The sequence below is a fragment of the Sphaeramia orbicularis genome, chromosome 4, assembly GCF_902148855.1.
Source record: "Sphaeramia orbicularis chromosome 4, fSphaOr1.1, whole genome shotgun sequence".
Taxonomy (NCBI): Eukaryota; Metazoa; Chordata; class Actinopteri; order Kurtiformes; family Apogonidae; genus Sphaeramia; species Sphaeramia orbicularis.
Window position 1 is genome coordinate 28,504,979 of NC_043960.1, and position 26,168 is coordinate 28,531,146.

The following is a 26,168-nucleotide window of genomic DNA, read 5'->3' on the forward strand; positions in this document are numbered from 1 at the left end:
TTCCTTGTTTGAACCACGAATCAAACTCACTAAGCTGTTTGTACTGTTACCAGTTTGCTCAGTGGTTGCAGTACATTTAATATTAACTTTGTGGATTTGACCTTCCTGTCTAAATGTGTTGACTTGTGGTTTCATATAAATAACATAGAGGTTTCAAGGTGACACAAACTATAAATCATAGATTATAGATAATGACTGGTTGGATAAATGTAGGTACCAGTAGTTAACTTTTTTGGAGCCAGAAGTGACCATATTTGGACACAAAGGGCACTACTATAGGTGCTAAGAATTACCTTAGTGACTCTGTAAAATGGTAAACATCAAGCATTGTGTAACAAAATCAATGTATAGTCTTGTTAGTTGAACCTATTGAGCACAACTGCAGAACATCTAACTGTCAAGAAAGAATGTGTTTTATTAAATCAATCAAAACCCGTTTCAGCAAGTCCATGAGCTGTCATAGAGGTAGTCAGTAAAAATCCAGACATGTCAGACACGAAAGCCTCTATCTAACCTGAAATCTTATTAACAGATGATAAACATATAGATGGACCACCTGATCCCTTATTATAGTGTTAGAATGAGACTGGAATGGGTCACAGAAAAAGTAAATAATAATAAGTGTAAGCAAATGAGAGCAGGGGCTTTTTGGAACCAACCCGTGCAGCAGTCAGTGGTTTTACAACTTTAACGTACTTCAGCATTGGCTTCATTTTGTAGGCTGTTGTCATTTGCCACAACCCAATGGGTGACGTCATGGTAACTACATCAATTCAATTCAGTTTAAATATGTAACAAAACAAAGAAAGTAACCCTACTTTAGTCCTTATAAATAAAACAGATTGCAAGAAAACATGAAAAACCTATACAGATACATGAAACAAAATATGACTTCATTCGCATATTTGAAAAGGAGTAGGAGGGAGTATAACTTATTTAATCCCACCCCTTCTCCGCACGACATTCTATCTTTTAGTTTCCTGTCAGCGAAATGTATAATGTATCAGCATCCACCTCTTTTACACAACCCATGATGACTACTCTATAATCAGCACAGAATATCAGTCGTATTTAGACCAACAGTAAATATATGTACCACACCCGGTATCTACCACAGCACAATAAACAAACACTGAGCCTTTGCTTTACTGTGGCTAATGTGACCCAGCAACCTTACACTGCGATACTAGAGCATCCCATACAGTATCGTATTTTCGGAAACAAACCCTTCCCATGTCCCGTTGTGTCTCACATATTAAGTTCTGTCTTTATCTTCTTTTTCCATACTACAGTGCTGGTGCTGCTGTTTGTGATGTGGATGAAGAGGAGGGATAAGGAGCGCCAGGCCAAGCAGCTCCTCATTGACCCGGAGGATGACGTCCGAGACAATATCCTTAAATACGACGAGGAGGGAGGCGGAGAGGAGGACCAGGTATGCACGTAAAATAATAAATAGATATAAAAAAAAAAAATAAGACACTATCCATAGTACGCACTCAATACGTTTGCCTTCCTGTCTCTGTAGTTGTAGTTATTTCTTCCAGGTTAGTGTAAGGTTACCTCTGATTGGTTGTTTTACCTTCACTACCACTGACGCCTGTGACAGAAATTGGCCTCCAGTTCCCCTTACATTTATCAGTGCTGAAAATACACACATCCTCTTAACAATTCACACTAACACTTGCCTCCGCCTTTCACATACACACACACCCTCGCACACATTCACTCGCACACATCCCCCCAAAAACAAACCATAAGACATGTAATGTTGCCACACAGACACACACACTGTTTCTGTACAGTTTTCAATCATCTATCCTCCAGCTAAGATTAAGTGCACTACAAAAGAAGACCTCGAAACAGGATTAATTGCTTTCTGTTGGAGAACAATTTCCTGTGTCCCTCCACACAACGGCTCTGTCGGTGCCAAGCACATAAGCTGCTACACTCTTCTGCGGGAAGAATGTTTAACCCTCGTTTTACCGGCACTCAGCTACGAGTGTCGTTCTGTACTGCAGCGGCTCATTTGAATTTAAGCAAAATGAAGTACACGAACAAATATAACTCCAGGTTTTGTCTTCGTCTGGCAGTCACGACATTTTACACATCATCTAAAAAGATAAATGCAAATTATAATTATTCGGTCTCACCCAATCCTACAGTAGTTTTGATGAAAGAGTTAAACTATGCTGAATATAACATGTTTGGATTTAGTTTTGGCTTCTTTTACTGACTGTCTGCCATCGTCATCAAGTGGAAGTGGAAGATTTTAACGTTCTTTCTTGTTTGCTAAGAATAAATAAATGAATAAAAGAATTGTATTGAAATAATTATGCAAGAGGTGCTAAAAAGTCAACTTAACATTAAAATCATCACAGAAACTTTAAAATGGAGAGCACAAGCCTTAGCTGCGTTTTATTTAATTTGTTTTCAGTTAATTAAATCTTTATGTTCTCTCTAAAATTGAAAATGAACTTAGCAAAGTGAGAGCAGATCTGTGATTAATGATTTCAGGCTTGTTGAAATGAATATTTCATCTCAGTTTGCAGCTTTGTTGGTAATCATAAATTCTTAAGATTTACAGATTTTATCTACAATAATAGAAAGTACTTTCAGTTCAGTTCTATCCTGTGGAGAAGGTCAGCCATTTGATGTCATTTTTCTTTTCAGAAACATTCTCAGTATAAATCTAACAGTAACTCTTTGTGCTTAATCAATGGCATTTGCAGAATATATGACACATCTGCTGCTTTTCTGTTTGAACAAATATGAAACACCCAAGCATTCATTTAACTGTGTTTCTGGACCTAATGAATGTAAAAACTGCAGGACAATTCACACAATTATTACATTTTCCTCGGTATCTAAAGCAGGGGAGGCCAAGCTTCATGATCATCAGTCATGGTCGAATGCAATTTCGATTGAACCCTTTTAAGACTGCTTTAATAACAGGCTGCCTAGGTGTCTTCATGTTTTCTTTGTAGTAAAAGTGTCAGAAAATGTCTTTTTTGCCAATTCTTTTACACCTCCGTTTTCAGGAAGAACTTAACTTTCAATAACTGTCCATTAATTATCCTTATTATACATAATAAATGCTTTAAACAGTGTTTTAGTAAAAAAGAAAAAAATTAACTTGAAGTTTTTAACGTATTTATTATCAGAAACAACTGTAAATGTCCATAACAAAACTTTTTGAGATTGCAGAAATACACTTTCAACAATTTTACACCTGCCTGAACATGGTCTTGAACATTCAGTATCCATATTATGGCTTCATATTTTTTGTTATTTCCAGGCATTTTTTAGCCTGTGTGGGAGTCTCTGAAACAGTTCCCTTCTACTTGTAATTGGCTCTTTCTCGATACGCGTTCTTGTCTGTTCTTCTGTTCTCATGACACATCATCAGTCGCGACCCAAGTACTGTTCCATTTGCAAGTTCGCATAAATCAAGAACTCATGAAATATCTGGATGTTGTTCTAGTCTGCTAGCTTAAAACAAGGATGCACTGGTTGGTGACTTGTGTAGACTTGGCTGAGAAATAATTCCCAAGATGCAGTTCATGCTGGCCCGGCCATGAGCCCACCGAGCAACTTTGCCTGGCTGAACCGACAAAATGTATTACAGTTTTGAAAAATATACAAAATGTATAAATGACATGTAAATACTAGTGCAAATGTATTTAAATCAAATCAAGTGACATTATGGTGATTTGAGGGAAATATTTTCGGGAGCTGATGGCAGAAATACAGCAGAGACAGGGAGGAAAGTTCACAAGTACGCAGCCGTTCCAATTACAAATAGACTTGCCTTCTTAGGAAGTCCGTTCTCTGGGACCGTACTCGCCGAGTTTATAAGACCGTACTCTGCGTTCTTGATATTGAGAAACGCTCTTAGAGTCCGACATTGCTGTCGTAAAGTGTTACATAGTGTAAAGCTTAGAATCTCAGCTTTCCGATGCCATTTGAATTTTGTGGATAACGTAAACGGTCCAGGAGTTACAGTAATCTGAGTGTTGTGAAGTCCAAAATGCAGCGCTAGAGAGATTGTTGTTGTTAAAGGGTTAAAATCTTGATGTGAGAAAAATGACTGCTGTCCAATAAACTGTAACTTTAGTTCCGTCACCTTTCTCTTTCTCAGCTCACTGTTTGGATGGAAGTCAGTGTCGTAGTTTTCATGAACAGTTGCAAAGTAACAGTTCAAGTAACATTTGCAAAGTAAGTTCATAGTTTCTTACATGGTTCAGCTCTCGTGCTAATATAGCCCTTCTTTAGTACTTATAAATTAGTGGGTAAAGTAGGTCACTTGGCTAGTTAGTTTTGCAGCAGTTCATGCCATTGATCACTTGGAACACTGTACATCAATCAACTGACAAACACCAGAGGTAGGATAGACGACAAATGAACAGCTAAAACATTGTTTTGAGTGGCATGCAGCCAATCCACGCTACCTTAGAGATCTACCAGTTCATATATTGGTCAAAACTTATCTGAAAAATTCAGTGTGACACAAAAGCACAATTTAAAAATTGCAAAGACTAGAAAATTTTTAGCAAAAATTGTCCTTCTGCTTATCAAATCTCATGTAGGAGGACACTATTCCCTCTGCACACAATGAAAGTACTCTCATATAGGGTGTGAAATGCAGTGGCATGTTTGAGCGTGCAACATATTCTGAAAACAATATGTGCGAGGCCTGGTTTAGACATGAAGTGACTGTAAATAAGGAGAGGAAATAGCATTCTTAAATTAAATTCCACTGATGGGCAAACACTACTTTTTTCCATCAGTGGAAGCCATTGTTCACAGAGAAAAGAGTTCAGCAGTGGTCACCACATTAATGGCAGCACATAAATCAGACAGTGGATTCCTGTCTGATGTGGTCATAAATGTAATATATGAACGGTTTGTAACAGCGAGACCACAGAATTCAAATCACTTTGAGTATCTGAGTGTACGATTTCTCCGTCTTTCTTTTCTTCTTCACTGTAATGGCGTGCCTGATGTTTGTCGCAGTAGTTAGTAACAGTGCAGATGTGACAGAGATAAGGTGCGTCGGTTGGAGCATCCGGGGTCAAACCTTATAACTGATCAACATTAGAAACGACAACTGTGCTTTTGATCGGTTTCCCTCTACATGAGCAGACTGACTGGAACATCTGTGAGATCACTGCAGGTCACCTCTAGTGTGTCAGAGATATTGTGTTGGAGTTAATCTACACCCACAACAACAGTCTGCTTCATGTACCTTTCTTTTTCTTTTGGAGTTGTTTTTGTATTTAAAACTGTTTTTGCGGACAGGCAGTTCTTCATTGAACTTACAAGATAGCACTAGACTTGGCTGATATCAGACTTTCTGTTGGTTTCTCTTCTAAAAAGGCGATTAGATGACAGGAAAGGACTTTGTTTAAGAGTAATTGAGTGTTTGTTGACTTCGTGGACTCTCTTGCTCTATCACACTCTCAGTCACTTGTTAGTTTTCTGCTTCTCCACCTGCCCATAGTTTTCCCATTTCTCCACACCCCTGCTGCTTATTATCCTCAGTATATAGAATATACCTCCCACCAAACAACCTTCCCCTATAGACTGTCGAATGTAATTTCCTGCTCTTGAACTCTAGCCAGTTTTCCTCTGGTTTCAGCTGCATCTCCCCATTTTAAATAAAAACCTAAAAATATCTGTTCGATGAACGCACAGAGAACTATGTAGCACAACCCTTATAACAAACAAAAGATGCTATTCATGGTGTAGATAAATGCATAAAGCACTAGAAAAGCACTCGGAGAGCGCAGACCTCTGCCAAGGCAGATCAGTGCACCCCCCCACCCCCCGATCACCACCAAAATTTAATCATTTGTTCCTTGTGCCAGTATCAACATTTCCTGAAATTTTCATCCAAATCCGTCCACAACTTTTTGAGTTATCTTGCACACGGACAGACAGACAAACAGACAGACCAATGCCGGCAAAAACATAACCTCCTTGGAGGAGGTAAATATGGACACATTTGTTTATTGAAATATTATTTGGGTGTGTGTACACTATTTACAACAAATTTCCTGTATAATTTACAGTAAATCCCAGGCAAAAAAGTTGGCAATAAAGTGCTGTAAAATTATTTGCTAATAACTGTAAAATACAATATATTACTGGATACTTTTTACAGGTTTTTGCTGTATGTAAATCACAGCATTATATTGTTGTTTTATATTAGAAACGACCATTAATTGTATTTTATTTTTTTTAGTTTTGACTGCTCCAGTTTAACTGTAGCCATGCTAACGGCGCTAACGGAGCCTAGACTATGCAGGGTTTATGTGTTTCATTAAAAAGCATTAAAAGTCATTAAATAGATTTTGTGAAAATTAAGGCCTTAAATGGCATTAAAAAGAATTAAATTAGATGTCCAGAGGCATTAAAAAATTAAATACACTTGATGGGAAAAAAAGCCTCGTTATTCACGATTTATTTTGATTATATAAACATTTAATAACTTTGATCGGAAGTTTAGTGTGATTGACAGGCGGAACCCTTTAATTGGCTATTGTTTACGTCCGATACACGAAGTCACAACACCGGATGCTTGGAATACAACGTGCTGTGAGCGTGCTTTTGCCGTAGCGAAACAGCAGAGGGAAAATTAGCAAATGTTGGAAAAATGGGAAAATGCAAGTTTCAGCAGAAGTGGTTGAAGGAGGAACTATTCAGAACCTACTTAAAGCCTGTCAACGGTAAACTGTCGTAAAACTATATATAAAACTGTATCTGCAGTTGGATGTGGGTGTTAAATGTGTTTAAAGTGGCATTAAAAAGGGTATTAAACAGCATTAAATTAGGTTTCCTGATTCCTGCAGAAACTCTGCTATTGGTATTTCTGAATGGGGCTAATGCACGCAGCTAGCATTAGCTTAACTTAACCAGTCTTTCACCAGCTAACATTTGCAAAAATGGTGCATTCTGAGTCCAACACCCTGTAACTTCTGTGTGAAACACGACTAAGATAAATAAAACAATGTGAAATACAGTCACTCGCACAAATAATAAAACATTATTCTAACTATAACGCTGGTTTTGACATGTCTGCACTACACTTCGAGTTAAAATAGACATCTACACGGTCAAATTACTTTGCATGAAGTTACTACTTGAATCACATTTTAATTTAATGGGCTAATGTCTTACTTACACTTTATTGAGTGGATGGACGTGGGGTTCGCTCCCCCGTGTCGGCCTTCATGTCCTCTTTGGTGCCTTCTAATGCTAACAGTGTGTAATTGTAATTCGTATCGTTTACAGTCAAGACCAAGTGAAAACACAACCACCCTGTAATTTTACAATGTGATACTGTGAACAAATGCTTGAAGTTACTGTAAATTTTTTTTTTTACCTATAATGCATTGCAATATACAGTTACACCTTTGTAAATTGTTAGAACAAGATTTTTTTACTGTAGAAATGAAAGAAATTTGTTACAGTGTATCAATCATCAAAAACACCTAAATCAGTATTTTATTGTCGTTCATTATGTGTCCAGGCCTTTCAGTCATGTAAACCAGTCAAACAGCAGGATTTTATTCTTAAATGGTGATTTATACAACATATCATGACTCACAGTATATTGTCTTACTGTACAGAGCAAAAGCCTCTGCATTGTGATATAGTATATATTAAAAGATACTTGTTAATGTGCAGCCGTATTAATTATTATTTTGACCCCTATTATTGTGAGCCAGGTTTTCTTTGTATTAGCCTAATGGATTTTTCCCAAGTTCAGAGTCTGTTCTAAACTATAAATCGCAATCATACCATGTCAGGGCTATGTCTAGGTTCATAACGTCTTCCTCTGACAAAAAAAAAAAGCAGCATCCTCGATTATACAAGCCTTTGTTTTGTGACAGATTACAACATCAGCCCTTTTAGACTCATCAAATACTGACATGATCATATCCTTGACTCCACTTCAAGTGCAACATTCATGTTTTTCTTTGTTTAGAAATGACTCTAAAATGTCACAGCTTTGGCCTCCTCAGAATGTTTTTAGCTAGTTTGCAGATGTTTGCCCAGCTTAAAGGATGACATTCACTTTATACAATATAAAAGAAACACAAACCGACCTTAGACGGAATTGAAAAATAGCTTTAAAACCTAACATAACCAGGATTATAGTCACTATTTGGATCTTAACCCAGAGTAGCATGTGTGATTACTGTTTCTGAGAAATATCATGAGAGAACAAGTGAAGCCCCTTCTAGAGTAATGCTTGATGAAGTGGTGAGAATATGACGTAATGTTTGACCTTCGTCTGCGAAACCATCGGAGCTCATCTCACTACATGGTTCAATACCTGGAAGAGAATCCCAGGAATCAGGCTGGGTTTAATCTCACAGCAGTAAAAACAAACTCCATAGCTAATGAAACAAACTCTGGGTTTGCTTCTTCTTTATTACTGCTACAGTTGAAACACAATTCACAGCCTTGGATAGTGTCCAGGCTCGATTTCATTTGATTAGATTTTATGATTTTTTTTTTTTTTTTCTCCTTCAGGCAGGCTGGGTCTTTATTTGTCTGGGTTTAAGCTGTGGATAAAAAGCAGACTCTGATTCCAGGAACACACACATGCTTTAAGTATGCTAAGCAGGAGAAATACCCATACACACAGGTATTATTAGACCCTCAGTCACTGTTACTGTTCCCTCACCTCTAATCTGCACTCATAACGAATATTACTTTAACCTTACAATCTTATTAAAGCTTGCATAATGCAGAGGATTGTATATATCTGCTTTTACAGACCACACTGTGGCCTATAAATATCAGCCCAGGTTTATAATTGATAGAGAATAAAGTAGTGGTGGAAAAGTTTGAGCTGCACTTCAGATCATAACGGTGCTTGTGCAGATGTGCCTACACACTGCAATAACAGCGCAGTAGTAGTTTCCAGTGACTTCAGTCATTACTGTGTGAAAAATTAAATAACACATTCAAAGCAGATGTAATAATACTGTATGAGATTACACATTCGGTAGCAGTGATTTATTGGTGCTTTAGTCGAGCGCTCATTTCCCCCACTTAGTCCTGACCCCTTTTTTTTTTCCAAGTGTCAAGGGGTAGTGGTCACCTGACCCTCCAAACGGTCCTTCAAATGGGGTATTTCCAAGCCCAGACTCCAAACAGCGCAGTAGAAGAGAATTCCCCAAATGCATTACGAACATAAGTCGTCATGGCTACTGTGAATGTCTTTACAGTCATACACATATATGAATGTGTTGACATGTGTGTTTAATATAGGCACAGAACTACAGTAGAGCCATCTGTTAGGAGAATGGAACTTGTTCTATATGTTCCACTCGAGAGAGCAAACTGCCTATCACATATGCCAATCACTGCCCACACAGTAGACGTCAAAACTGTCTACTTTCCCTGAAATGTTATTATTGGAGGAATCATTTACAAAAGAGCGATCAGTACCAAGAGTCTTTAAATTCATTGAAATTTAGAGGAATTAAATTCGTAGTCAGAAGTCACTTATCTTCTCCGTGTGTGTGTGTTAACCCATAAAGACCCAAGCAACCACTGACCAACCAGCATCATCTACTGATCTAAAATGTTTAATAACTTCTGAGACACTGTTAACTTTTAATGCATTGAAATATTATTAATATTTGGAAATAACTGGTGTAAAATGCAGTTTGTCATCTTTTCATGGTCATCAGATATCAGCCATTTGGACTTTCGGAGGCTCCGTAGCAAACATGAAAACACCGTCATCTTCTACAACATTGATTCACCAGTAAAACCCATGGAGTTTGATCAGTGACAGTAGATGGAGATGCTTGTATTTACATTCAGTTTATGATATCTTTTCTCTGTTTTTTCTCTGTTTTTGATATAATAAACTTCAACTTTAAACTGAGCTTTTTATGAACATTTACATGATCAGTAAATTAAATATAGGAAAATACATATTTTTTACTGACAAAACACAAAATACAGAGGATTATACTATAGTGAATGGTGATAAATCACTTAACCTATAAAGACCCAAAGATCCACTGTCAACCAAAAGCCTCTACTGATCTAAACTGTTGATCCACTTATCCTATCAGTTCATGTAAATAATTGGTGTAAAATACAGTTTGTCATCTTTTCATGGTCGTCAGATATGACCCATTTGGACGTTCAGAGGCTCCGTAGTGAACATGAAAACACAGTCATCTTCTACAACATTGATTCACCAGTAAAACCCATGGAGTTGGATCAATGACAGTGGATGGAGACACTGGGTTCATGTTCAGTCAATGATAAATTTTACTTTTAAGTCACTTTTTCTTCAGGTTTTTTTTCTGTTTTGACTTTACTCTGAGCTTTTATGAACATCTATATCAGTGTTTCTCAACAGGGGTGATACCACCCCCCAAGGGGTGTTGGGACACCATCAGGGGGTGTTTGTAAAGGCGGCCATACACTGTGCGATTATTTTGATCGTTGCACGCAGCTCCATCTCAAACTGTGCGAATCAGTCGTACGGTCAGGCTCACGATTCCTGTTCTCACACTGTACGGACCGACGCTCGTATGCGACCTGACTGCTCACACTGTAGGACCATACACCACAGGACGCACCACACGTTTGAGTGTTGTATCCGGAAATACAACGTTAAAATACCAAGGAATCCGTAAAAGTGCATACAGACGATTGTGCATTGGCGTGAGTCACGAAATGGTAGTGCTAAACAAAAACCAACGAGCTGCTTTGGTAATATGTACCATTATCTGTGAGGAATCAAAAAAGAAGAAAAGACAACGATGTGTTTGGTGCAGGCATTGGTTGTCCAGACGTGGACAGTATGGGCTGTCATCCAGGAACTAGAGGTAAGCTGCAACAGCTAAACTGCACTAGGACAATAGCCAGCTACTGTTAGCTTGTACGCTACTGTACGCGTCTGTGTTCGCGCATGCACAGTGTGAGAATTTGAGGCACATCGGTTCGTGGCACTGCTTTGACAGTACGATACGCTCACGAGGAGCGAGCAGGATTTCAAACAGCTCCGTTTTCCTTGCGAACACACAATTGCTGGTCGTGAGGTGGTCGTGAGGTGCTAATCGCTTCTCTTTACCCCATGTACACTGCACGAAGCACGACACACGATTAGAGGCACATCTGGCCCGATCCCAGAAAGAGTCGCACAAGTGAGAAATCGTCTCTAAACTCGCACAGTGTAAGGCCGCCTTAAGGAGAAAGCTGAGAGGGGGCGCTGAGACCAAAATGGGGGGCGTTATTCTGTATAAGTATCAATATCAAGCAGTATGTTATGTCAATGGCGAATTTCCATGCCCCCCCCCCCCCCATCACAACTTATAACAGCGTTACAACTGTTTTATTAGCTACAAATTCTTTTGGGTGGTGGGGGGTGGCAGGAGGCCCATGATGACGAAAAGGGGCATTTGTTCAAAAAAGGTTGAGAAACACTGATCTACGTGATCAGTGAATTAAACAGAGGAAAATACATGATTTTCACTGGAAAAAATCATAATATTATAATATATGGTGATAAATCTCTTAGGAAAGGTTAAATAGAGAGAAAAATTAATTTGGGAAAGGACACAAAAGTCACACTGGGTCAATATGGGTTAAGAAAGGTTATATATAAAGAAAAATGTATTTGGAAAGTACCACAAATGTAGCTCTGGGTCTTTGTGGGTTAATTGTTTTTTTTGTTTTTTTTTTTAATCTGTCATATCCATTTTAATTTCATTTATTTTATTTTAATTATTTTATTTTTATCTTGTACTTCTTACGTGTGTGTTATGTCATATGTCATCAACCCTCAATAATCTTCAGTTTTAAATAAATAGAATAATTTTTATTGCAAAGATGCTATTTCTGAATTGAGCTGAGTTTGTATGAAACCAGCTTCTAGTGGCTACCGTCTACCTTTATTGTTGTTGCGTAGGAAGGTTGTTACATTTATATAGCTCATACATAAATGCTTGTTTACTTCTGTGAATTGGAAACTTAAAGGAGTTGAGAGCAGGTAAAGTGTCCTTGAGAGGACAGGCTTGTATCTGGTCTTTGTGAATGTAGACGCTCCACATCAAACATGCAGCGTTTCCTTTCTTCCGGTTAGGTTATTGCATGACTGTCAGCAGCTCTTCACTGAACAGTATTTCGTTGGTCAGCCATTATTGTGAACAAAACCCAAGGTCAGTCCCCAGCATGCTGCTATTGTCCTGAAAAGGCTGCTTTAGTCGATTTCCCCGGAGACCAGAGAGTGCCGAATGGTTTCTGCATGGTTGCTGCAGTGACTCAAACACAACCATTCAGCTGGAGCAGATCATAGGCCGTGACACACACTTCACCCCTGCCCACTGACCGCAGGCCTCTTTCTAAGGGAAGGTGAAAGACACTCTGTACGAGTAAGTGGAGGATAATTAGATAGCATTAGAGTCTGGTTCAGGCCTCCCTCAGGACAGATGATGTAGGAGGACGTTGCATCACAGGGGTTTGTTGTGTTCATTGGAGTCACTGAAGTTCTCACCACAGACACTGTTAAATAGAGCTAGTTAAGACTTAGGTTCATTTAGTGCAAGTCAGTGTGTTTATGCTTTTCTTATTCCACTCTAAAAAAAAAAACAAATGCTAATTAAGCAAGTCATGGTGGGATAATGAACGGGGGTGCAGCAGAGATAACAGGATCTGTTATCTCTACGAGTTCCAAAAGTCAGAACAGAACTGGGAAAGAAAGCTTTTACAGTAAATGTTCTGCTCCCGCTGCCTGGAACAACTTACAGAAGGAGATTAAACTGAAGGAACTGGTCTCTTTAAAAACATTCAAAGTCATTTTAAAGAGGTCATATTTTTGCTAAACCCACTTTTATTTGTCTTTGGTACATTTATTTGTGTATTTGGACCCTAATAGTTCATTAAGTTTAAACTTGAACCCTCCAGGTGCTGCAGAGCTATCTTTATATTCATTCTGGCAAAAATCGAGTGGATTTCTGCAACCTGTTTTAATTCCTGCTTAATTTGTTACATTTTATAACTAGTTGCGTCACAACATTTGCACATATAAGGTCAAGACTTCCAATGAATATTTCTCCAAGTACGCCATAATTTTTTGTCAGCAGCAGCGGTTGCTAATTTTGTTGTTGTGTGTTGTTGGGGCGTATATGTCATATATCACCAGAGTTCTGTGGCAACAAGAGGCTAATGAGTTCATGGAACTCTGTGGCAACAAAATGTCATTACTGCTTCTTGTCACAGTACAAACGCTAACATTTGAGTGGCTCTGTGGTAAAAGATAAACCAATATTTCATGCCACAGTACTGTGGCAGTAGCCATTGCCTTATTTTTTTATTTTACAAAGATCTATTCTAATGTTACTTTTTAAAATTTTAATTTTTTTAACTTAATTATATTTTCTCATCTTATTTTTTTGTTTTTGTAATTTTATATTTGCTCTATTCTTATTTCTGTAGTGCTGGTGTTTGTAAATACCACTGCACTGACTGGAGCTGTACTCCTAAATTCATTGTACACACAATGACAGTAAAGCCTACTCTGTTCTATTCTATTAGTCACTTCAAAGCTCACAGTCTGATTTCCTGCACTTACATATTTTGGATACAACACAAACTGTCAAGGTTTAACATGAGTGCCAGCACGGTTACTCTTCACCAAATCAACTGATCTCCTTCATGTTTTGGTATTTAGGTGCAATGTAGGAAGCTCTGGGATGAGCTCTTTGTGCACTGACCTTGACCTTCATTTTCAAGGTTAAATCAGGGTGGATGCATCACATTTGGACACAGTATTGACCTACATTTTTGTGGTCTTTCTGGGTCAGTGGATGGTCATGGGGGCAGATAGGAGAAGCTATAACAGATGAAGTGACAGTGATGCTGGTGGGAGAACAGGGAGTACCAGGTGTATAGGTGAGGGCAGCCCCCATTGTCCACAGAGGTAGTCACAAGGCCATTACAGTGTTCAGTGTTGGTCTTTTTGTAAATACATGTGTGATTTGCTACCTTATCATCTTTGATACCTGATCATTTCAACTGGATTACACAAACTATGAATTTTCTTTCTCTATATTACATTATATATTATATTGTCTCTAAAAGTGTTGTGTTCCATATATTTACAATGATGAGGTCTACAGGGCTTCTGTTGTCATATAATCATATGTTGATGTGCTTGGTTATGCAGCTGAATCCAGCTTTTGTTGAGAAACCCATTTATATTCTGTATGCCTTTGTTTTAAGTGTGAATTAATAGTTTGCCTTTGGGCAAACAGTGTCTCCTCTTAAGTGTGAGTGATTGACTTGACATTTCCGAACAGCCCAGAGGTCGCCACGTCTGCATACATAATAAACCACACTTTTATGTCATTTCACAATGAACCACAGCAGAACTCCCTGGCAGTTAGAAATCTCAGCCAAATGGGGAAGAGTAGGAATATGGTCATCTACAAGGTGTTCTGCAAATAGTCTTGGCTTCTTCTTTCCTTAATAAAACACTTGTTTTGCGTCAGTAAATTCAGTGTTTAATGGAACAGCTGTTACAGTCTGTCTTACAGTTTACTCTCACTATAATTTGGAGAAACTCAGTAGATGACTAAATGCTACCAAGCCCAAGGTTTCATCAGACTTCTCCATTGTCTTTGTCTTTGCCATCCACTCTTTCAACTTATGTAATATGACCTGTCCACAACTGTTTCAGCGGAGAACCTTTAGAGTTCCAAACTAATAATAATAATAATGATAATAATAGTAATGGATTACATTTCTATAGTGCTTTTCAAGGTACCCAAAGCGCTTTACATTTTGTATGTTTGGTGAAAATGCCTGGTTTAAAATGAAGTGTATGATCATATTGATAGTAGAGTGGTGTTAGTGATGCAGTATTTTAGATCGGTGCAGTCAATGTCTCCATAGTTGCTGTGATACAAACATGACCTTGTGTCTTTGTGTGTGCGTGTGTGTGTGTGTGTGTGTGTGTGTGTGTGTTCAGGACTACGATTTGAGTCAGCTGCAGCAGCCTGATGCCCTGGAGCCTGAGTGTGTCAAAGTGGGGATCAGACGTCTGGATGAGAGGCCGCTCCATCATGACCACCAGTACCCTATGCGCTCTGCTGCCCCCCACCCAGGAGACATTGGAGACTTCATCCACGAGGTACGCCAACACACACAGAAAGTCTAGAGGACCATGTCACATCCACACTCACTGAGACACCTCCAATTCAGTCTGTTCACTCTAATTAGATCGTGGTGTCGGCCACATGCACCTCTCAGCACACAGGAAGTGATGAATCACATTTTGAGTGAAATACAAACTGTTCGACAGCAGTAAGCGAACTCAGTGTCCAGGAAAAAGCTGGATTTGCCAACGTTAGATCTTTTGCTTCTCTCATCTCTTTTCTATCCTTTGGTATAAAGCATCAAAGACCGTCCGGGGTGTGAGCAGGTTACCTCATCACATTGGAGGATTTAGGGATTCAGACACATTCCTTTTGCATCCACCAGTATAGAAACTATTCCACCGAAGCCACAAAATAATGTGATTACTGCTAAACAGAGTGTACAGCCTCCACTGCAGTAAAGACATGCATGCTAAACATCGAAGTCTGACTTTCAAACTGCGTCTGCTCTCGCGGTTTGATAGCACACCTAAGGATCACATAACATATGTGTGATATTTGGGATGGCCAGCTGGCAGGAAAATGCGCATCGGCTGAAGATCACATGAAGATCAGCCAACCCTAGTTTGTTTAAGAAACTGGCACACCATAGCAAAAGAAATGCAGGAAAACACAGAGTACAGTGTCTGTAATTCTTAATTAGCTTTGCTAATGGTCAGGATTAGTTGGCCTCAGACGTAGTCACCGCCTGGCTACCTAATTGGAGGTAAATCCATTGAGTTTAGTTAATCCCACAGACTGGCTGCAGGCCATCCTCAGCTCCTTAAAGGGACAGTTTGAAGTTTTAGGAAGTTTGTTTCTAATTATTTGCAGTAGAGGTAATTGTCAGTTGTTGTCAGGAAATGTATTTTATTTTATTTTACCTTTACTCAACCGGGAAGTCCTTTTGAGATTAGAAATCTCTTTTGCAAGGGAGATCTGGCCAAGGTAGCAGGCATACAAAGTCAAAAGGATATAAAACACATACATGATACACAACAGACAACAAAACAACTACAAAATAAGTAAGTAATAAATTTTATTTATAGAACACTTTTCATAGTCACAAAGTGCTTTACAGTGCGAAATACAAATAAAATAATTTAAAATACCATTAAAAATACAATAAAATACAATTTAAATATGATAAATACGTAAAGTGCAATCAGTTTGTAGCAGCCCTGGGTCAGTTAGGAAATTAAAAAGCCTGCTCGAACAGGAGTGTCTTAAGATGTTTTTTAAAACTCTCTACAGCGTCCATGGACCGTAGGTGTAAAGGCAGGTCATTTCAAAGATGCAGTGCTACAGCTTTACAGTACACACAGCATACATATACATACACAGTATAGCATAGCAAAAAGAAGCTGCACAGTGCACTATCAAGATTTACTGCTGTGTAAATCATGTATATTAGGAAATTCACATTTAACAACTGCATTTTGCATGGATCAAGCACCATAACTGCAACAGTATATGGCTAAAATGTATGTATTCTATGTCTTCTAGTGTCTGTGTCTAAAACACATTCAAATATGGCTGAAACCCTGATTGATAAGACTGCATTGATCCCAGCTGCCTTATCAGTTTTTCAGTATGATTCTTGATTATTGACTCCTGATCAATTTGTCGAGAAAAAAACAAAAAAACAACTTGTTTGTGAGCAGAAGGATAGCTCTGTATAGTCCTTTCACTCAGGCTGTAATCTAGTTTGAACATGAGAAGTGATGGGGCCTGTCTATAATTATAACAATAATAATAATAATAATAATAATAATACATTTTTTTTTTTTTTTTATAAGCGCCTTTCAGGACACCCAAGGACACTGTACAGCAGAGAATAAAACAGGCAGTGCATAAAATACAAAGAAGTAAACAAATAGATTTTAAAAAAGTCATTACAATACATAAAAATAGAAAATGTGAGCTGTGAATGTGTGTTTAGTATCCATAGTTACTGTAGTCATCAACTGCCAGTGTGAGTATTAAATTAAAAAAATTAAAAAAAACTTTGAGAAAACGTGTGGCAACATCAGGACAATATAAAGACTAGAATCCTTACACTCTACTTGATTTTTCCATGATTTTTTGGGGGCTTGTTCCAAATCAGAATGAACCTGATAGTGTGTATTGAATGCAGACAAATGTTCTTCTAAAAGTACAAATCCATCAAATAAAGTATTTTTTGCTTATTACATTGTTCTAAGTGATATAACCGAGCATCAGTTGACACACAAAGATTTGACATACTCTGATATATTTGTAAAAGAAAGTGAGGAAAGCTTTTAGAAGTTCATTTCTTACTTTTAGAAGCCTGTGCTGCTTCGTTATTCAAACTTTTTTGCACTTTCTCAGCCTTCACATTGTGCCATTAACAATACAATCAAATGTGTGGAACAGACTGAATGCACTTTGTGTTAAACATGATCAGAATGGGTATATTGAAGGGGGAAAAAAAATGTGGGCACAGACTGTAAGTGGTTTCTCATCATCTCCAGGTACTACAGTCTAAAGTAAGAGTGTTTTAAGTATCAAATAGAAGTGTATCAGTGAGGGTGTCATCATGAGCAAAAAGACTTCTGGCAGTTCTGAGAGGGTTTTGCTGCACTGCTGCAAGAAACTTTTAAGAAGCAGTCGTGCAAGCAGCAAAAATAAATGCAGATATATACAATAATTAATGTTGAGATATGTGGCCGATTGCGAAAATATTGCCCTTTGAGCAATTATGGAACAATAAAGTTAGTCTATTCCATGTGTTATAGAGGCTGACTGATTGATTTTATTGATTCAGATATAGTAAATAAGGTTCATAAGGTGACCAATATTTATCATTTGGAACAGACTCATTCTTTCATACTGTAAAAACGGGAATGTTTATGCTGTATTTTACTGCTCAAGATGATAAGAGTAATGACTCATTTTTGGCTTTGATTTCAGTGCCTTTACTGAGTTTGAACAGGTGTTATATGAAGAATGAATGAATAATAGGAACATTAACCCATAAAGATCCAACCATCATCGACCAAAAGCGTCGACTGATCTTAACTATTCAATACCCGTTTCATTTGAGTGATTTTGACTTAGTGATTTATTCCGAACAAGCAATGAAAATTAACATATATGCGAACAAGCAAAGCATACATAATAATATAAATATCAACAATCATAACAATTTTATGCAGAAGAACAGCACAATAGTTCTGTTTATATGCCTGAAAAGGGCACTAATCAACCACTAACCCTGTCAATCCATGTAAATAATTGGGGTAAAGTACAGTTTGTCATCTTTTCATGGTCATAAGATATGACCCATTTGGACGTTCAGAGGCTCCGTAATGAACGTGCAAACACCGTTATCTTCTACAACATCGATTCACCAGTAAAACCTATGGAGTTGGATCAATTCCAGTGGTTGGAAATGCTTAGTTTATGTTCATTTAATGATATATTTTACTGACAAGGTCACTTTTTCTGCAGTTTTCTCTGTTTTTGATATAATAACCCTCAACTGTAATCTGAGCATTTATGAACATCTACATGATCAGTGAATAAAATACAGAGAATAATGTTATAATAAATGGTGATAAGATTAGTGGTTTAACTGTGGCTGTTTTCTGTCTAAGCTAACAGAGCTGTAATGTAAACTTTCAGCTGTTGCATCATGTGAAAGGTGTCAAACCACTGGTATTTTGACAGAATGATGACTTTTTGTGCGAAGAAATAAATTTGGTGATACCATAATACAGGTGTGTGTAAACAATGAGCTTTATTCTTTATTCAGTGAGTGATAAGGTCTGTGGATTTTATTTTTATTTATTTATTTATTTATTTATTTATTTATTTATTTGGGACAGTGCATATTAATGAACATCTACAACAATTGCAGCTGTAAATATGCCAGATTGTAGCAGCAGTGCTGATTTCCATCTGTAGTTCCTAGGCAGGTGACAAGAAAGACAGTTGGCAAAAAGGATACATAGTTTTGATTCGTTGGTGGTTTGGGTGTGTTCTGATACTCGACTTCCCCCTGCTGTTGAGTTGGAAACATCAGTACTACATATAACTCCTTTAAGGAATTGATTTGTAACATATATAGTGCATGTTTGTTTTGGTGTGTTCACAGTATAGTAGTATTATTCAGCACAGTGGGTATGATTTAGGGGGATACAGGTCTGCAATCTGTTATCTGCTGATTACACATGTGGGTGCAACAAATGGATTTCGTTGCCAATTTCACATACCTGTGTCACTAATTCTTGGAATGACAGCAGACTGACACCTCAACACGGTGAATAAATACATAAATAATTCCCATTTTATGCCTTTGGAAGGGTATTTGTTCCCCTTTTCTAACACGTTGTAGGTGTTTTGTGGTAGGGCATTAGTAACTTCAGATTTTTTTCAGATCGACTTATTTGTCAATAAAGTCAAAGTCGAGTCGAATAGTCGTGTGATGACGTCATCACACTGACAGCGGTAGAACAACACAGACACGCAGCGGATCAACAATGAGCAACTTGAACTAATCTTCACTGTAACATTAACAACATACAATAAAGGGGAGAATAAAAAACTTGCAAGACACAAGCATCAGCAGTCCTTCTCAGACATTTAACCAAACAAAACATAGACTAAAGCCTTGAATTTTCTATTAAATTGAAGTGAACAACATAAAGTGGGAAGCAGCCAAGACACACAGCATGTCAGAGAAAAGAATGCATTGTCTGAATGAAATAAATGAACAGAATAATCCAAACACAGTCTGTCCAAATTATTATTCAGTATTGGTCGTGCTTGTATGGTTGACAGAACATTACTGAGACCAGAGTTTTTCTAGATCACAGTCAGTTTAGTAATCCTACTGAGTCGTCTTCTTCCTTCAGTTTTGGCCTTGCGCTAGTGATGCACAGCTGTTTTTTTTTTTTTTAACCCGCTTTTTATTTCACCTGCCGCGCAAATAAAGTGACATTTTTTAGATCGACCCAGGTCCGCTGATCCACACATCACTACCTTGCGCTCCATATTTTCATGTAGAAAGATGAGAGTATCGACATGAGCTGAATGAAGGCTCATGCGCTGTCAGGTGATGGAGGGAAGAGAGAGAATAACACACGACGAGTCAACTCCTCCAAAGTAACGTCGACTTGTGCCACAGAATTCACCGCATCGACAAACCAGTTTTCTGTTAATGCCCTACTTTATGGAATATTATATTATTTGTGAAATACCAGCAAAGTCTAGAGCCGTGTTTTTCAACCTTGGGGTCTGGACTCCACATGGGGTCACCTGGAATTCAAATGGGGTCGCCTGAAATTTCTAGTAATTGATAAAAATTAAAAAACAAAAACTTGTAAATAAAAAATATATGGTGAGTTGAGAGAGACAATACCTACGAGGGCTGTTCAATAAGTTCATGGCCTCACCCAGAAATACTGGTTGTTATAATACAGGGTGTTACATTCTTTCGTGATGGGATAGTGATGCTTGAACATCGATGGACCAAGTGCATTGCTGTAAATGGAGATTATGTTGAAAAATAAAATATAAATTATCAGTCTATGTTGTTCTGTTCTGGGTGAGGCCATGAACTTATTGAACGGCCCTCGTATCCATAAAAGACATGACAAACTGTGAGTCTGAAACTGAAGCACTGTGGTACTGTTTATCTTTCAAATGTTCATTGTGGTCGGTTTCAGATGCTGCGGCTCTTTCATAATTCATAGTTTGAGTTCTTGTTTGTTCAGTATTAATTGTCAGCCTTGTAAATACAAGCTGGACTGATTGTACATATCCTGACCAAGGAAAATAAAATTCTCACTTTGTGCAGTAATCTACACCTGGCTTTTCTGCCTCCGTCCATAATAATATACATTATATAGACTAAAAGTAATGTTTATTTTCAACATAGTATAGCAAACTACTACATGATCAGAAACAAATTAATTTTAGCAAAAGAAATGTCTCTGTTTTGAATGTCTAGGGGTCACCAGAAATTTGTGATGTTAAAATGGGGTCACGAACCAAAAAGGTTTGCGAACTACTGGTCTATTGTGAGTTACTCCGTGGCTAACCCACACTGGTGTCTTGCACATTCCAAATCTGGTGTATTTCATTACAAACAAGATAAAGATGAAATGAAAGAAAACACTTTTGATTGTCCCTTTAGAGACTAGAGATAAAAGGAAAAAAAAAGAGGTAAAGCCATTGTAGCCCTTCAGAAAGGCCAAAGAGTTTAAACCTCAGCGAAAGGCGATGTTGAAGGCAGGGTGACTGCATCCAGCTGCCACCCAAGACCACTGTGTCTTTGTAGTCCTGACATGATGACTCTTAAAAACGAGAATAATGGAGCACATTTTCAGCCCCTCGAAAGCATACCCAGTACTGATTGTAAAGATAAAAGGTGTCAGGGTTATTTGAATTGCATTCTGAGCAGTTCATTTCAGCAGGAGTGTGCTGTTGGTCTGCGTCGGTTAAAGCACCCTGAAAAGAGACGCACTCTTTCAGATGGATTAACACGACTCTCAGAGTTAATCAGATAGGCTTCCTGAAGACAGACTTGATAACTGTCTCCACGTCTTGAGTGCACGGTGCTCAAACAGAGGGGCATCTCGGGCATGGAGAGTCATCATTGTGGAGCCCGTTGTTCTCCGTGTGCTTGCTGCTTCCTTATTGTTTGCGCACGCCGGTGAGTGTGTGTCTTTTTTGGTCAGGCTGCATAAAGACATCTGCCAAACAGAGCTCTGAATAATGAGCAGGAGCTGTCAGACATGGCAAGCTGATCTAGACATCTTAATCCTGCAGACATGACAAGCCGATGCCTCTCACCCTGCCTGTGCCTCGTGCTCTCTCGGCGTTAATTCTGTCCTGCCGTTGAGGCCCAGAATGACGGGACCGTCTTCAGTCAGACGACAGACGTGGCCCACAAAATATTTCCACAGCTTATCAGATTTACCGCTTTCATTTCCAACAGGCAGGATGAGAGCGAGAGGCAAAACCCGACGTTTTTTCGGACAGTTATTTTGGGAAAAACAATTTTAGATGTTAATTTTAGATGGGACTTTTATTCCGCCAGGTAGTATTTATTTGAGGGAATTTCTAAAAACTGAGTGTCGGCGCATGGAACTACGTTAGTGGGGGTTTTAACTTCAGGCAACGCTCAGTAATCTGCAGAATCTCCTCCTAGAGATAGAGGCAGCATCTGTCCAGCCTGACCCAAATCCTTGTCTCTTCTCCACTCGTCCATAATCCCTCCTTCCCTCCGTCTCCCCCTTCACTCCCTGGAGCCAATCCATCCAACCTCTTTCTTTTCCTCTGATCTCATCCACAGCCTGCTCTCTAGGGGCTGTAGTAAAAGGGGAGGGGGTAATGTAGAGGTCGGAGATGCTGGATCATCATTGGAGGGTTGACATTTTGAATTCCACTTGTGAAACTTGTTTCAGGACTGGACCGAATGGGTCAACATGGGTCACCGGGTGTGGTTTCAGGCAGTTAACATCAGTCTGTTTTTGTGTGAGAGCATATAGGATTACTATTCTGTTACTATAGAAACATTGTAGGATTACTGTAATCCTGCGCTAGATATTGTCAGTCTTGCAGCTCCCTCAACCATAAATTCTGCTTTTCTCAGAGATACTTGGGTGTACGGGAGGTTGGAAAATCTCCGGTGCAAATACGGCAGTGTCCATTTATAATGAACTCAAGGTTAACAGCTCTGCTTCGCAAATATTTTAATACAATGTTCTGTAGGTTGGAAGTGATGAGCATGGAACTTCGGGGATTAACTTATGACATGAGGCCGGTGTGGGTGTGCATGCTCATTCTCCCAGATCAGACTTGGCTTTGTGCAGGAAAGTTCCGCCAGTAATATTACTCCCCTGCCTTAAGTGCCATCCAATATAAGTGACCAACAAAAGGGCAAAGAAATCAATCATGGACGTTAGTAGTAGCAGCCAGAAACATGTTGAAGGCACTCTGATACAAAAAAGAAGTCATTTATTACCTACAGGAACACCAGTGCCAGCTCACTTTGATTACAGTCTTGTCTTACTGTCAGACATGTGCTCAACTTTAAAACCTCAGTGCATCATGGGATACGAGTGAGGTTGGTCATGTGCCTGAGCTGCCTAAATATGGCTGAGTAAGTGGCAAAAGAAAATAGATAGGTACATGTAAAAAAAAAAAAAAAAAAGAAGAAACGAAAAAAGGGAAATAGAATAAACCAAAGTAAAGTAAAATAAAACAAGTGCTGCCAGACACAACAAACCCCGCCCCTCACATGTATTGTAGCTTATATTGGCATCAATCCAGCTGATGTCATCATGTATATGCTTGTGCTGATGTCAGCATATCAGTTGCCACTATATATATGGTAAGTTTGAAATAAGTTGAAACAAAATTTATGTTTTTTATAGACATTTGAAATGCTGCCCATTATAAGTAAATAGGAGAAGAAAAAAGATTTTATAAATTCATAAAAAATTTAAACTTTGACCTACTTTTCCCAAAATGTAATCAGATCTGTTCTGGGTCACTGGCAGTCTATAAACCCAATCTGGTATGAATTCAACCAGTAGTTTTGCTGCTAGAGTGTTAACAAACAAACACACCGAACCAAAAACAATACCCCTTGCCTTCCCTTAGGGGGGCAAGGGGTAATAAAATACATCTTGGAATAATTAAATCAAGTAAATCATTGCATCATGTAACAACATGAAACAAGAAAAATATGCAGATTCACATTTACTTACATTTACTTATATTACTTTTTATTGCATTTCTTTAAAGACTATGTAAAACACAAAAAACAATCTAGTAATTCAAAGGTATATATATATATATATATATATATATATATATATATATATATATATATATATATATATATATATATATATATGTTCAATCAGTGTGTAGAGCAACCTGCACTCAAAGTATACGGATATTGATGTGTAATGTTTTTGTCTTTTTATCCTCCACACCTTCTACATTTACATCCAGTCCCACCTCGTCTCCCAGAATTGCAACTGAAAATAGATTTTGTTGTGAACATAACACCACCTGCATTTTGTCAACAGAATAATTAAACATTGTTAATGAATATAATTTCCAGCGGCAAAAACATTGATCATGAAAATTGTTCAGCAATGTATTTTGTTTGTTTTCCACCGATAAAACCACCAAGTCAATTTACAAATAAAGTGGCAGTGATGAAAACCAGTTCTGTCAAGTGTTTCATGGTTAGTTCAGAAAAGATGTCAGAGCTCGGTTTAATAAATAACAACCTGAGTAAACAAGTCATAGTGCATCCCAATTCATTTTAGTCAGAATCAATTATAATTCATGCACAATAAGATACAAAAACATATGTTAAGGAGATCGGTGGTATAGTATGTATATTTGTGGAACTTAACATAAAGGTCATAGGAACTAAGGAGACAATATTTACAATTTATGGTAAAATCTATGTTTACTAACACAAATATATATACATACATTGTACATGGTAATATTTTTGACATAATGTTACTGCAAGTTAAGACAACTAAAACTAACTAAAGTAACCAAAACTCAAGCCTAATCTAACCTAATGTGTAATATACAATAAATACAAATAAATAGAAATAACAGTGCATATTACTTAGTTTTAAGTTGAGTAAATATTTAAACCTCCTGTTATGTTTATTTCCAAGTAATTTTGATGATATTTTCATATCAGTTTGTTAAATAATCCAAAGGTCGTCAGAAACAAAAAAAAAAAAAAAAAGAAATCCTCGTGAACATTATTTGTACATCACTTCATTAATAACAAGTCAGTCTATATTTAGTGCAGTGATGTTATTCATCTTTCACAGATCATGGTTCTGTGAGGATGATTCAGTGGTTTTTTTTTTAACATTTGTTCACTCTTTTTAATGAACATTGGAAATACAGAGGACATTTTTGACCCATTTGCAGTTAAACACTGTAACATGTCTGTGGTTGATGAGAGTCACACTGATCTGATCATAATCTGTCATATTAAAAGGAAGGGGGGTGTTGTAAAGATATGAAATGTACTATTTTCACATGGGAAGTTTCTCAGAACATAACATGAGGGGTTTTTTTGGTTTGGTTTTTTACTTCATTTTGCAGTTTTTCATTAACAAGCATACAACTTACAAACATAGACACAAAAAATATATACCCCCCCCCCCCATCCCCAAGGCTCTTAAATAAGAAATAAATAAACAAAAAATACAAGAACAAATACAAAAAATAGACAGGAACTTTTCATCATGTCATGGGTGAACTGATGTTTTGAACATGTTGTAAGGAGTTATAACCATCGAGATGTAGAAGATTTTCCATTGAAAAGGAAAATCTTCTACAAATTCTATGAAGGGACTCCAGGTCAGGGTGAAGTTTTGCGGCCTTTACATATCTTTTATCTCAGCTTCTCTAAAGGTAGGAAAGGTAGTACATCCCTCAACCACTGCAGAAATGATGGGGTTGAATTTGATTTCCAGTTAAAAAGTATGAGTCTGCGTACAAGCAGGGAAGCAAAGGCTGAAGTGTTTGTAAGTTTGAGACTTTTCAGCCTGGGGGTGCTACACCAAAACTGGCTATGTGATAGTCAGGTGTTATAGTCTGACCACAGAACATGAATAACATGAGGTTTAATCCAAACCACAACCTTTTCCTAAACCTAACCCCAGAGCCTTTCTGTTCAAATCTTAAAACCTATTAGTCTCAGTATGCAAGACCTATATGCCACCCATACCACCCACCTCCTTACTATGACTGAAAAATACTAATTATGTTTCATTACCACAAAATAAAACCAGTCCTGATTTTGTTATGAAGTGTTTTTTTGGTTTGTTTGTTTTTAATCTTAAATTAGTCCTCCAAGGTTTGTCCCAGTCTGGCAGGAATGTGTTTCAGAACAATGAACACAGACAAACACATTTAAAGACAGCATTTTCATGTTTTCTTCATGTGTGTGAATGTGTTCATAGT

At 37.9% G+C, this 26,168-nt stretch overlaps 1 protein-coding gene across 1 annotated transcript in view; it reads left to right on the top strand.

The window, feature by feature from the left end:
* The window catches only part of LOC115418697 (cadherin-2-like), a 168,001-nt gene that overhangs the window by 136,143 nt on the left and 5,690 nt on the right, over nt 1-26,168 (top strand). The window contains exons 14-15 of the mRNA XM_030133247.1: nt 1,293-1,432; nt 15,011-15,172. Of these exons, the coding sequence (XP_029989107.1) occupies nt 1,293-1,432; nt 15,011-15,172 (302 nt within the window). The remainder of the gene's footprint in view (nt 1-1,292; nt 1,433-15,010; nt 15,173-26,168) is intronic.